This window comes from Pseudorasbora parva, chromosome 6 (genome assembly GCF_024679245.1).
Source record: "Pseudorasbora parva isolate DD20220531a chromosome 6, ASM2467924v1, whole genome shotgun sequence".
Lineage (NCBI taxonomy): Eukaryota > Metazoa > Chordata > Actinopteri > Cypriniformes > Gobionidae > Pseudorasbora > Pseudorasbora parva.
Window position 1 is genome coordinate 35,297,317 of NC_090177.1, and position 13,451 is coordinate 35,310,767.

At 39.8% G+C, this 13,451-nt stretch overlaps 1 protein-coding gene across 2 annotated transcripts in view; it reads left to right on the forward strand.

Moving 5' to 3' along the window:
- Positions 1-13,451, forward strand: part of prdm5 (PR domain containing 5) — a 97,330-nt gene that overhangs the window by 21,304 nt on the left and 62,575 nt on the right. For both annotated transcript variants that reach the window (XM_067446807.1, XM_067446808.1), the window contains exons 9-11: positions 9,595-9,679; positions 9,774-9,931; positions 10,623-10,716. In XM_067446807.1, coding sequence (XP_067302908.1) covers positions 9,595-9,679; positions 9,774-9,931; positions 10,623-10,716 — 337 coding nt within the window. The remainder of the gene's footprint in view (positions 1-9,594; positions 9,680-9,773; positions 9,932-10,622; positions 10,717-13,451) is intronic.

The window sequence follows — 13,451 nt, forward strand, 5'->3', positions numbered from 1 at the left end:
AATAAAACACATTTATAAATCTATAATTCTTTAGCATTTCAATTTAGAGTCAAATTTAAGAGTAATTTTTTTGGTCTGTTATTATATAGCCTTATTGCAAAGAACACACAGAATGGAATATTGTTCGTGTTGTTTACTGTAATGCTTGTTTATACCATAGACTGTAAAAAAAAAAATATGGACGTAGTGTCCGTGACGTCACCCATAGGATTCTGATAAGCCGTTCTGAAGCTTAAAGTAGGGGCGAGCTGGCCGTCGCCATCTTGGTAGCGCATCATCGCGTGTTACTCCCGGATAACAGAAAATGGGCAAAGAGGCGGGATGTGGGCGGAGCTTAGGGGATTATAGACAGACGATAATGGCTATCCACCTGCCACTCAAATTAACCATGCCTTTAATTATGCAGAACTTGAAAGGCTTTATATAATGTAAACGAATGAGTTATAAAAAAATTCACCCCCCTCACAGTTGTCATAAAGAGCAAAATTAGCCATATAGACAGTTTTTACCAGGCTGTAAACATGTTTTTTTTGCTGTAAAGTTTGGCATTTTAACATAGGGCTCAATGAGATTCTGTCCCTAGTGGCCAGTCGAGGAATTGCAGTTTAAATTACTTTCATATTGGCTTCAAGAGACACCGCGGGAGGTTGCCCCTTGATTTATACACAGGTTTTGTTACCACCGTCACACACTAAAAGACTACATTTACAGACTTGAGACTTGACTTAGACCCAAAGACTTGAGACTTGACTTCGACCCAAAGACTTGAGACTTGACTTGGACTTGGACCACAAAGACTTGAGAATTGAGACTTGACTTGAACCCCAAAGAGTTAAGACTTGATTTGGACCCTAAAGACTTGAGACTTGGACCTCAAAGACTTGAGACTTGACTTGGACTTGGACCCCAAAGACTTGAGACTTGACTTGGACTTGGACCCCAAAGACTTGAGACTTGACTTGGACCCCAAAGACTTGAGACTTGACTTGGACTTGGACCCCAAAGACTTGAGACTTGACTTGGACCCCAAAGACTTGAGACTTGGACTTGTACCTGGCCTTTAGGGACTTCTAAACATGTATGCCAAATATACATCTGACACCAAATGTTACTATACATACACACAAACATAATATATATTGCTGCAACTGCACAAAAATACAGTTATCTTAACCAATAATAAATTCACACTAAAATGACAAATGGGGCATCTTACGGTCTCAAATTAAGGTCACTAGATAAATCCACGTCAAGTGCGCCATTTAGGACAAGGCTATCTATCTGTCCATCTCTCATGTCTCGCTTGTGTTCTCGACCTCCTCTTATTCATCTGTTTCATCAATCATCTGTTACATTGTTCATTCCCCCCCCAGAAATTTGGCTGTCTTGGACTCTGGTTCGCTCTTGTATGCCGTCCATCTTTCTGTCTCTCAGTAGGAGGTGGGCTTAATGTTGATGTTGTAAGGTTTTCCACTGGTGTGAGTGTGTATAGAAAGGTCGTTTTTTGTTTCACAAGCTCATCCCTGTGGCCCTCGTGAAATTTAAGAGCTGGGAGACCAGACTGCCCGGCCTTCCTGCTGGCGTCAGGGTTCCTTCTGCAAAAAGACCTGATTAATATCAAACAAACAGCTTCACTGCCTTCATCATCATACTCATCTCCAAAATTACCACAAAAGTCAGAATTCTGAGCTTCTCTTAACTGTTCCTTGTCTACTTTCTCTTGGGAATATTCATGGTTTGAGTGTGTGGGTGTCCTTTTCAAAATATATACCACTTTTTAGATACTTTTCAATGAAACCGCAACACTAAACCTCAGCAGAGTGAGTTGAGAGGGACAAATGAAGGTACTTTGATTTTCTGACTGAAGGAGGTAGGTGAAGAACCACAATGCTGGTTTAATGTTCTTATGATTGGAATGCATCCCAAGCTTCCACTGCTCCACCAAACCAACATCCCTTTCTATTTTGGCCTGGAGAATGCTATCGTCACTCTCTTTGCCTAAACTTGACGTAAAACAGGCACTTCCTCCTGTCAGTGTTCACTCATCAGCAGTTATCAGTGCAGCCATTCTGAGAGCGAGCCTTTCCAGTCCCAGCTGTCCGGATTTGGCTTCAACCTGCAAGAGCATCATCTGTGTTTGCTGCTCTTATGTGTTTCTGATTGTAAGGCAGTGGTCAGTTTCTCTAGAGAGGAAATGCTATTGTTTCTATAAAATTAAAGTTAATAATGACTCACCCTAATGTCGTTCCACACCCGTAAGACCTCCGTTCATTTTCGGAACACAGTTTAAGATATTTTATATTTAGTCCGAGAGCGTATCTAAGTGTATGCACACTATACTGTCCATGTCCAGAAAGGGAATAAAAACATCATCAAAGTAGTCCATATGAGGCATCAGTTAGTTATTTAGAATCTCTTGACGCATCGAAAATACATTTTGGTCCAAAAATACCAAAACGTATTGGCGTAACAGTGTATTGATTCATGATTTGGATCACCAATATCACGTGATTTCAGCAGTTAGGCAGTTTGACACGCGATCCGACTCATGAAATGATACGCTGATTCATGACTATTCTAAATACAAATATGGAAGAGAAGACAATGCAGAATAAAGTTGTAGTATTTGTTATTTTTGGACCAAAAATGTATTTTCGATACTTCAAGATATTCTATGGATTACTTTGATGATGTTTTCATTACCTTTCTGGAAAGGGACAGTATACACACATTCAATGGAGGAACAGAAAACTCTCGGCCTAAATATAAAATATCTTAAATTGTGTTCCGGAGAAAACGGAGGTCTTATAGGTGTGGAACGACATGAGGGTAAGCTATTATTGACAGAATTTTCATTTTTGGGTGAACTAACCTTTTAAGCAGAAATGTAATTCAATTAATTAATGTTGTTATAATATTTAGAATATTTACTATAGTTGTAGTATGTTGAATTGAGATTTACATCTATCCATTACATCTAACATTTATACTTTTATTCTATATCAAACGACAAGGCAAGTTAAAAAAGGCTTCTTTTTTACGCAGTAAAACAGTTCTTCAAAGAATAAAAATACATAGATACAGAAAAGATGCATAGATATGATGTATATAGTCTGGATTTGAACGTAGCCACTTTTGGAGCTCATCTGATCTCTTCTTGAAACTGGTTGCAGCTATTGGTGGCATAATAGCTAAAAGTGGACCTTGTTTTGAGTGAATTCTTGGTATTTCTAACTGACTTGATTCTGATGATCTCAGTGATCTTTTTATATTCAGTGAGCATTTCTGAAATGCATTGAGGTCCTAGGCCATGTGATTTATGAACAAGTATTAGTACTGTAACTGTAAGCCAATGTAAAGACCTGAGGACTGGTTTGATATGTTCATGTTTTCTGGTTCTGCTCAGAATCCTGGCAGCAGCATTCTGTATGAGCTGCAGCTGTCTTATGGTCTTTTTGGGAAGTCCAGTAAGGAGTTCATTACAATAGTCCACCCTGCTGGTGATTAAAAGCATCAATACATTTCTCTGTCTTGACAAGAAACAAAATATCTAATTCTTTCTTTTTTTAAAAGATGGTAATATGCTAGTTATTGCTTTGACATGAATACTGAAAATCAGATCTTACTCCTAAATCGCAGATAAAGATTCCTGACTTGATTTTTTGTTTTTTTTAAGAGTTAGGGTATGTGTTTACTCTGTGTTTTCTCATATCTGTCTCCAAATGGAATGACTTCAGTTTTGTCTTTGTTTAACTGAAGAAAGTTTTGGCACATCCAACTGTTAATTTCATCAATGCATTTGCACAGGGAGTCAATGGGGCGCAACTTAGTCGTTAGGCGACAGGGCTTGGTAGATCTGGGTGTTGTCTGCATAGCTGTGGCAAGCAATTTGGTTCTTTGTCATTATTTGGGTCAGTGAGACCTTGTACTAGTTGAACAGGACCTGAACCATTTAAGGACCATCCCAGAAAGCCCTACCCAGTTTTCCAGCTTGTCAAGATCGACCGTGTCAAATGCAGCACTGAGATCAAGCAGTACCAGCACTGATAATTTGCGTGTATCTGTATTTATGAGTATATCATCATTATCTTTATGAAATGGTAAAATGGTAAATGGACTGCATTTATATAGCACTTTCAACAGACCCTATGGCCATCCAAAGCGCTTTACATGTTGCCTCACATTCACCCATCCATACACTCATTCACACACCGACAGCGGTGTCTGCCATGCAAGGCGCCATCCAGCTCGTCGGGAGCAGTTTGGGGTTAGGTGTCTTGCTCATGGACACCTCGACACTTGGTCAGGTGGAACTGGGGATCGAACCACCAACCTTCCGGTTTGCAGACAACCTACATGAACCACTGAGGCACTGCCGCCCTCGATACACAAACCGTTATGAGGGGTGTCTCTGTACTATGGTCATGTTTACACCTGGTATTAAGGATGATTGGATCACAAGTAGATGATGCTATACATATGTAAATGGAGTGTAAAACGTTTTGAGCTTGTCCGCTTCTGACCACTTCTAGAGGTAGTCTAAAACACATTTGACTGGATTGCTTTCATAGTAGCCACAAAAGTCCAGCTGCTCTCCTCCTACTATGTACTTGTATGTAAACATGGGAAGTGTGCTAGCCAGACAGGATTTAGAAGTTTGGTTTAGTCCCAAGTATGGTTTGAAGATGAGAATTTCGGTTCTCTCACCATTCCTGATTTCTAATGTACTCATAGCGTTCTGTTGGTCTTGTGGCCTTCAGAGCAGAAACAAAAGCTGCTGTTCTCTGTATGTTTTTTTTTACGTCATCTTCTTTTCGTGGTATGTTTGCACAAGCTTATTCCACCCATTAGATCAAAAGATCTGAAAAAGCCTATACATGTACCCACCAATAGACCCTCTTCTTGAATAAATCAGGACATAAGTGGTTGAAAGTGGACAAAAGAGACCGAATAAATCACCAGGTGTAAACGGTAATGTGTCTCCCTCGTCTACTGTGTAAACAGGGCCTATGAGGTGGTCGGAAACCAGATTAAAATTAGTCCAAAAATCCATTCGAGCTTAAGGTTAGGGATACACCAAACCGATGCCAAAGAGGTAGCACTGATTAAAGCAGACTGTGTTGTCACCTCACGTCGTGGCAACAAAGCTGAATGAGAACACACCCAAGAGGACTACAACTGGCTGTCAACTAGCATGCACATTCTGTGCCTGCGTGTAAATAGGACAACTGTCTATTTCTGCAAATTTGGTTAATGATTGCTGATGCTGCAGATAAACAAACAGTTAACAAAGCAGAGCGTGCTTACCTTTTTGAATATCAATCCTGCTGATCACTTTCATCATTCCACTCCACTCGTTAATATTAAAATATTTGCCCAAGAACACTCGATGATGTAAAATTAGAACAGCCTTCTATCTATACTGTTTTGACTTCTTTGCTCGCTGTATTGCTATTACTCTCGTGCACTGACTCTCTCTCTTTCACCGATGACCCAATGCTTATTCTACATGCTGAATCAGCCCAGAAAACCCAGAACGGCATCCAAATATGTCCAACGGGGTGGGACACAGAAAAAGTAGTATTGCAGTCGTAGTGTTGTCAAAAGTACTGACCGCAATACCAAATCGGTACTGAAATTTTGAAAACGTGATGCTTTGAGCTGTAATCATAAACACCTCTGACTGGCCATTGTTCTTACGCGCTCATCAGCTGTGCCTGTGATTGGTCAAAATACGGCAGCGTTTAAAAGCACACATAAGTGTTTAAAAGGGTTGAAAGCGGGAGCAGGAGCATTTGAAAGCACAAGCAGGCGTAAACCATCTGCATTCAGTGCTCCGTGGGTATCTGTGTAAGCACTCTGTGAAGATGTATATTTACAACATGTTTGTGAAGCGCTGATCGTTGTAGCCAATCACAGACATGTTTGATGATCGTGTGAGCACAATGACCAGTCAGAGGTGTTTACGATTACACTTAACTGTGTTCAAAGTGTCACATTTTTTAAATGTCATTACCGATTTGGTATCGCGCTTGGTAATTTGACAACGCTACTAAGTCGACCATTGCTCAAAAACAGCCTTTGGCTTAAGAATTGTTCAGCTGATTGAAAACAAAGTTTTTGACCATCAAGCTTATAAAAGGAAGATTTGAGATTGGTCTATAGTTGCTCAATACGGTGTTATCCAGATTGCTCTTTTTTTTTTAGGTGGATATTTTAACAACTGCAGTTTTCAGGGACTGTGGAAAAGTCCCAGAAAGAAGTGAGGCATTTACCACTTCTAGGAGATCTGCTTCTTAAACACACTTTTTGACCAAAAAGATGTGGGAAGTGTGTCAAGGGAGCTGGCTGATGTTTTAAGATTCCAGGATTTTACCATCAATTGCCTCAAAAGCTGATGGTGACTAATAGAAACAAACTCATTGCATTTGCTTTTGATGAGCAGATCACTAGGAATGTGACTTGTAGGGTTTGCTAGTCTCTCTACAGAAGCAAAACGAGTGCAGATGTTGTTTAAGTTGCTGTTTATAATGTTTGAAAAGCCTGTCTAGCTTAAAAAGTAATTTTAGTGGAAAGCTAATCTTTTAAACTGGTCAATTTTTTATTTTAATTTTAAACTGGTTAACTAATGGATGTACCTTTCTCAACTTATTGATGGAAGAATTTGGCCATTATGTAGGTCTAAGAAAAAATGAAACTCCCCGGCCTCATGATGAATTTAAGTTTAATTTCAGCAGAATGAAGTTTAAATCTCTGTGGCCTTACTTGATTTCCTGGGCTGCCCGTTATACAAACACACAGTTTGGTCACAGACCTTTTCCTGGCTTTCCATCACACTCCATCTTTGTCTGAGTAATATATGTCCAACCTTCCTTTTTGCACCAGACCATGTCCATCTGACTGCAGTTCATTCGTACCAACAATGTCGTTTGGAAACTCTGCAAATATGATTTGCTCTGCGAGGGTGGAAGCTCGACAGCTTTCTTTAGACTCTCTTCACATGCGGACAATTTCTCTATATGTTCATAAACTGGCATGAGAAGATTACAAGTGCCAAGCATTTCACAGAAATCTAAGCTGTTAGAGCTATAACTTGAGCTGTAGAGCATGTAGCTCTGCTCTCAATATTTAAATAAACCAAGAGAGGAATGTTTCGAGAGTTTCAGTGCTGTAATAGAGTGAAATGTCCATTAAAAAAAAGGATGTATTCACAGTGGAGAGGAGAGTGGAGTAAAATGGGTTTACATTTAAAGAGTTAATTTGCCATTTTGCTCACCCTTATATCATTTTAAATCTATAAGACTTCCATTCAACTTCAAAAAACCAATGCAAATATTTTTATTCATTCTTCTGGACTTCATGAAAAGTGAGGTATATTTTCAATTCAGAGTGGTGATTGGGTACTGTGGCCATAAAGTATGTGTCTACTTCATCTGTTTCTGAGCTTTTCTCCCCATTATTAATGAGAATTACCTCTTTATATCCAATCCCTGCACTGTATTCTGCATGAAGTTGCACTACGGTGAAAAAAAATTAAATGCCACAAAAGACAGCTGTTCATTTACCTGTTCGTTCACCTGCACACTTACGACAAACACATGTCAAGCATAACATGACAGTGTGAAGTGAGTAACACTTCATAATTCAGTAACTTCATAACGAGTGATTATAAAGTGTCTTCATAATGGCACCTATTAATGGGTGGGTTATATTAAGCAGCAAGTGTACATTTTGTCCTCTAAGTTGATGTGTTAGAAGTAGGAAAAATGGGCAAGCGCAAGGATTTGGCAAGGGCCAAATTGTGATGGCTAGATGACTGGGTCAGAGCATCTCCAAAACTGCAGCTCTTGTGGGGTGTTCCCGGTCTGTAGTGGTCAGTATCTATCAAAAGTGGTCCAAGGAAGGAACAGTGAAGGAACACCCTTGAATGGGTGGCCAAGACTCATTGATGCATGTCAGGAGCGAAGGCTGGCCCGTGTGGTCCGATCAAACAGATCAGCTACTGTAGCTCAAATTGCTCAAGAAGTTAAAACTGGTTCTGATAGAAAGGTGTCAAAATTTCACAGTGCATCGCAGTTTGTTGCTTATGGGGCTGCATAGCCGTAGACCAGTCAGGGTGCCCAAGCATCAGAACTGGACCAAAAAGCGATGGAAGAAGGTGGCCTGGGCTGATGAATCACGGGTGCATGTGCATCGCTAACCTGAGGAACACATGGCACCAGGATGCACTATGGGAAGAAGGCAAGCCGGCAGAGACAGTGTGATGCTTTGGGCAATGTTCTGCTGGGAAACCTTGGGTCCTGTCATCGATGGACATTACTTTGACACATACCACCTACCTAAGCATTGTTGCAGACCATGTAAACCCTTTTATAAAAATGGTCCGATCCATGGAGGCCCCACCTTGAAACTTAAAGGACTTAAATGATCTGCTGCTAACATCTTGGTGCCAGATACCACAGAACACCTTAAGGGGTCTAGTGGAGTCCATGCCTTGATGGGTCAGGGCTGTTTTGGCAGCAAAAGGGGGACTAACACAATATTAGAAAGTTCATAATATCAAAATGTTATTCCTGATCTGTGTAAGTTATGCAATTAAAAAGACATTGCCTTTTTAAGTAGCTACAGTATAGGGGATTACTTTGTTAGCTGCTTGCTTTGTAGAAAACTACTTTTTCAAAAGAGCAACTTGTCTGTGGTTTAAGTACTTTCAATTATTTGTAGCTTGTTGCTCACAAATACTGTAAAGTGTTTCAAAGTACCTCAACTCTGGTTTTACCTCAAGTACTGTGACACATGTGGCGTCTTGTTTTCATCATATCAGATAAAGTAGTGGAGAAAATTTGACTGTTTTATTATTGACCGTTTGTAGTTTTCAACTGAAATTGACTGGCTAGAGTTTAAAGTAATTTGTACCCCCTGATTCCCGGTGAGAAATCTGACCGAAATGTTCAGACAGGCTGAAATGTGAACATTTTTCAGCCGAAGAACTCTTCCCATTGAGCAGAATTGTGTTTAGCAGAGGAGCTATTCAAACCGCTCAGAAGTTTAATTACATTTCCATCTGTGTGTGTGTGTGTGTCTGTGTGTTGTCCTCTGTGAGTTGGGTTAAGGATATTTTCAAGGTCACACACCAAGAACAGGCAACTAAATCCCACCCAAGAGTTCAGCAATCACACTCAACGGTCCGTTAAAAGACCTCAGATGTGTTCTGTTCATTACGCTCATGCACTGAGCGTTCGGTTCTGGTCTGGTCTGTCAGTGTGTTTTACTTTGTGGTTACTAAACGCAATTCGTGACACTGAAACTTCAGTGATTGAAAGTTGCTGTTTTGAGCCCTTAAAAGGCCCATATGAGGTTTCAAACCTGTATGATTTTCTTTCTTCTGAGAAAGATTTTTAGTGGTAACCAAAATTCTCTACTAACATTCTTCAAAATATACAGGTCATACATGTTTGAAGCCACATATATGAGAACATTGTGAGAAATTGATGACAGAATTAAAATCTTTGCACGAAATATCCTTTTAAGACCTGCAAGTATTGGTTTGTATGATCACAGTATTTACATCTGACACATTTGGTGTGTTTTCAGGTTCATGAGGTCTTTGACTGTACTGCCTGTGATAAAAAGTTCATCTCCGTGAATCAGCTGAAGCGACACATGATCTCACACTCTGGTGAAGAACATGCACTCACATACATACAAATAATACACAAACAACACATGAGCAAAACTTTTTTTTTTAACGAAGATCCTCTTTGTGTTTGTAGAAAAGCGTCCGTACACCTGTGACATCTGCAGCCGAAGTTTTAAGCGTCTGGATCAGGCCACTGCTCATAAGATCATCCACAGTGAAGATAAACCGTACAAGTGTAAGGTGTGCTGGAAGGAGTTCGCTCACCGCAACGTCTACAAAAACCATAAAAAGGTACTGATCAGTCTGTGTGTTTGTTCTCAATGTCTTGAGAGGCCTGATGTTTCAGTTTTAAAGTCAGACAGAGCGGCAGAATTAAACAGGAAAGACAGATGGTTGGACGGACAGAGAGACCGATAGTTGATCTGACAGTTTTTTGGCCAAATAAACTGCTGGGATCTTATCTTAATGGAGATCTGGAGCCCAATCAGCCACTGTGGAGCCTAATCAAAACCTTCAGCCCTGACCTGTAATGACCCCACACGACCCCTAACCTTTACACCCTGCAGATAACATTAAGCCCAAAACCCCACACAGCTCCGAACAGAGAGTGTGTGAAATAGAGAAAAGAGCACAGAAAACAACATTCAGATCTAGATTGATAATAAGTCATTTACTTTCTTAATAAATTACTCTAATCAGTATCTTTTTTGTTCACGGACACAATAGTCTTTCCTAGGGGTTTCTAGGATGTTTTGGGTGGTTCAAGCCCAAGTCAATAAGTCCACTCTCAAGTCCTTTAGATATGACTCCAGTTCCACTTTCAAATCTATGGGATATTTTAAGATTGTTTGCTAAATGGTCCACCATGTCCAGACATTTCACATTATGTAAGTTAAATGCATTATGAATGGTTGTTTTTGACCCGTTAATGAAAAACTTCTGCTTCCTAAATCAGTTCTCTGATCTGCTTTTCTGTCTGAAGACGCATTCGGAGGAGAGGCCTTTCCAGTGTGAGGAGTGTAAGGCCCTGTTCCGCACCCCGTTCTCTTTGCAGCGCCACCTCCTTATTCATAACAGTAAGTTTGTGTAACATGATTGCAACATGAGTGCTCTGTATTTGTCTATACACCCGTGAGCTTTAGCTTAAAGCATCCTGACACTCAAATCAGACCCCGTCCACTGACCCGAGCCTCTCCATCAGCCCCCAGCACCCCCCTAAACCTGGGGCTCTGTGTCTGCGTGTGCAGGGGCGCGTGGAGCCGACTGGTCCGGGCAGGATGGATCTCAGCGCTGCTCTGCCCAGTCTAGACTGATCACACTGAGATTATTGAGCTAGTGGAATTTCCTGCTGTCCTCCCCAGAGACACACACACACACACACTACTGGCCTAACTGGCCACACTCTCCACCTATCTGGTGGAGAGGACTTACACAGAGAGAAACAAAGTGTTTTCCGAGATTGGGTTTGTGTGTGGTTACTCTGATGTTAGCTGTATTTACAGTGTGTGTATGCATGTGATCACTTACGACCCACTGTGACATAATCTGATCCATCTGTGTCAATATTTTGTTATGAAATAAAGCGTTTTTTGTGCCCATCTATTAAATACACATTATCGTTTAAAAAGGCCAGAGTGGCTCGGTAGGGTCTGCCACAAATATTTCACAAACACCCCTCTCTCTCTGTGCGTGTGTGAGTGTGTGCGTGTGTGCGTGCATGCGTGCGTGTGTGTGTGTGTGTTTGTTTGTAAGTCTTTAACGCAGTGTCTTACACTTTTTCGAAGTTTAATATTTACATTGCAGAGGCTATGGAAAATCAACCAATATTTTACTATTATTGACATTGACCTCCTGAACGATTAAAAGAAGTGTTAGCTCTCCCACTTCTAAAATATAATATTACACCAATTTTTTTCAAATTTTGAGTAATTACTGTGTTATTATTATTAGTTTTTTTTTTTTCAATGTGTGCATTGCAATTGCTATAATACATGTTTTTAGCTTATATCACATATAGACTACTGGTCAAAGTTTTGGGTTTCGTAAGATTTTCTATTCAGCAAAATTAATATGTTTATTTAGCAAAAAATGCATTAAGTTGATTGAAAGCGACAAGGAAAACAACATATTTCTATTTTAAGTAAATACAATTGTTTAACTTTTTTATTTATCAAAGTATTCTTCTGAAAAAAGTATCACGGTATCCTCAACAATTTTCAACATGGATAATAATCAAAAATGTTTTCTTGAGCATCATATCACCATATTAGAATGATTTCTGAAGGATCATGTGACATTGAAGACTGAATGCTGAAAATTCAGCTTTGATTACAGGATCTAATTAATTATTTTAAATATTTTAATAATATTTCACAATATTACAGATTTTCCTCTATTTGTGATAAAATAAATGCAGCTTTGATGAGCATAAGATACTTCTTTCTAGAATTCTACTAATCTTTAAGAGCCCTTATAGAACTTTTGAACGGTAATATACTGTACATCAACATCATATTCATGTTTCAGTCACATGACTTTTCTGCCCACCTGTCATATTAAATACCATCAGTGGGGCAAAGTAATTGGGGTGTAAATAGAGAAAACACAAAGCACTGCAAATTCTCTCTTAGATTCTGCCTATTTTTCACAGTCCAAGCAATGGATGGCAAAAGTCTAGTCTAACATTTTGTTCTTTTTTAATATTGTTTCACATTACAGAAATAATCCATTGAATGCTGACTCAAACTCATACTTTGACTTTAAGTTTATCAACTCAAATATCCAAGTTGTCACTTAGTACAACTTCACATTTCAAGTAAAACAAAAAACAAACAAAAAAAAAAAACAGCAAAAAAACAGGCAAATACCTCCATCACCTTTCCCAGAATTCCACATATCATCAAAGATCTGAAATGATACCTTGCATGTGGAGTTTTTTACTGACTGAAATGATGAACATACCAGCAATCTCTTGCATTACAGCAACTGTGGATTGCGATCTGACAAGACCTGCTTACACGTAATTCAGATCATGTGTGATCAAAGATGGAGTTGCAGTACGTCATACCCACGTTTCTTTCAAGAACGCAGCACATAACTTTATGAGCTCTGACATGCGTCCAAATGTCAACAAAACCACCTTATGAATAAAGAGATTCACTGGTAGGGAAACGCAGGAAGATTAGCATCTTATGTGGTGACAGCCGCCCATGCATGCCCATTAATTTAAAGACATTGTTCGTAGTCCAGGTTTTTATAACCCAGCATACAGTGTGTTCTGCTGGTGAGTAGATGCGGTGACGTGTTGGACTCTATTCAACCGTTTAAAGACCAGAACTAGAATTTTGGCACAGACTGTACATGTTTGTTACAGAAGGCATTGTTTGAGCAGAAGAGCCTCTGTAGAGGTTTTCACAGCACATATTTACGTTTCTTGGCATCGAGTGCGATTTTGTGGGATTTGAAGAAAGCTTTGGAAGATGAACAGAGTGCCTTCTTCTGAAAAGAATTGTGACCTCCTCCGAGAGGTGAACAGTTGCTCGCTTTTTATACCTGATCTTTTATCGTTCCTCTTTATACCCTTCCATCTTTCAAAACAACTGAATATAGAGGGCTGGCGTCCTTTTTTTCTTAAGGAAAAGGTGGCTCATAAAAGGATAATGGGACAATTTTGACTGTGAGGGCAGAAAAGTGGATTCGGATACAAAGCGAGTTCCCGTAAAGCTGCGATTGAGTGGCACGCTTTTAAATGTGGGACAATGGCTGTCTGCATTTTTCTGAAGTTTAGTGTCTCACCGGGAGTCTGGGTGTA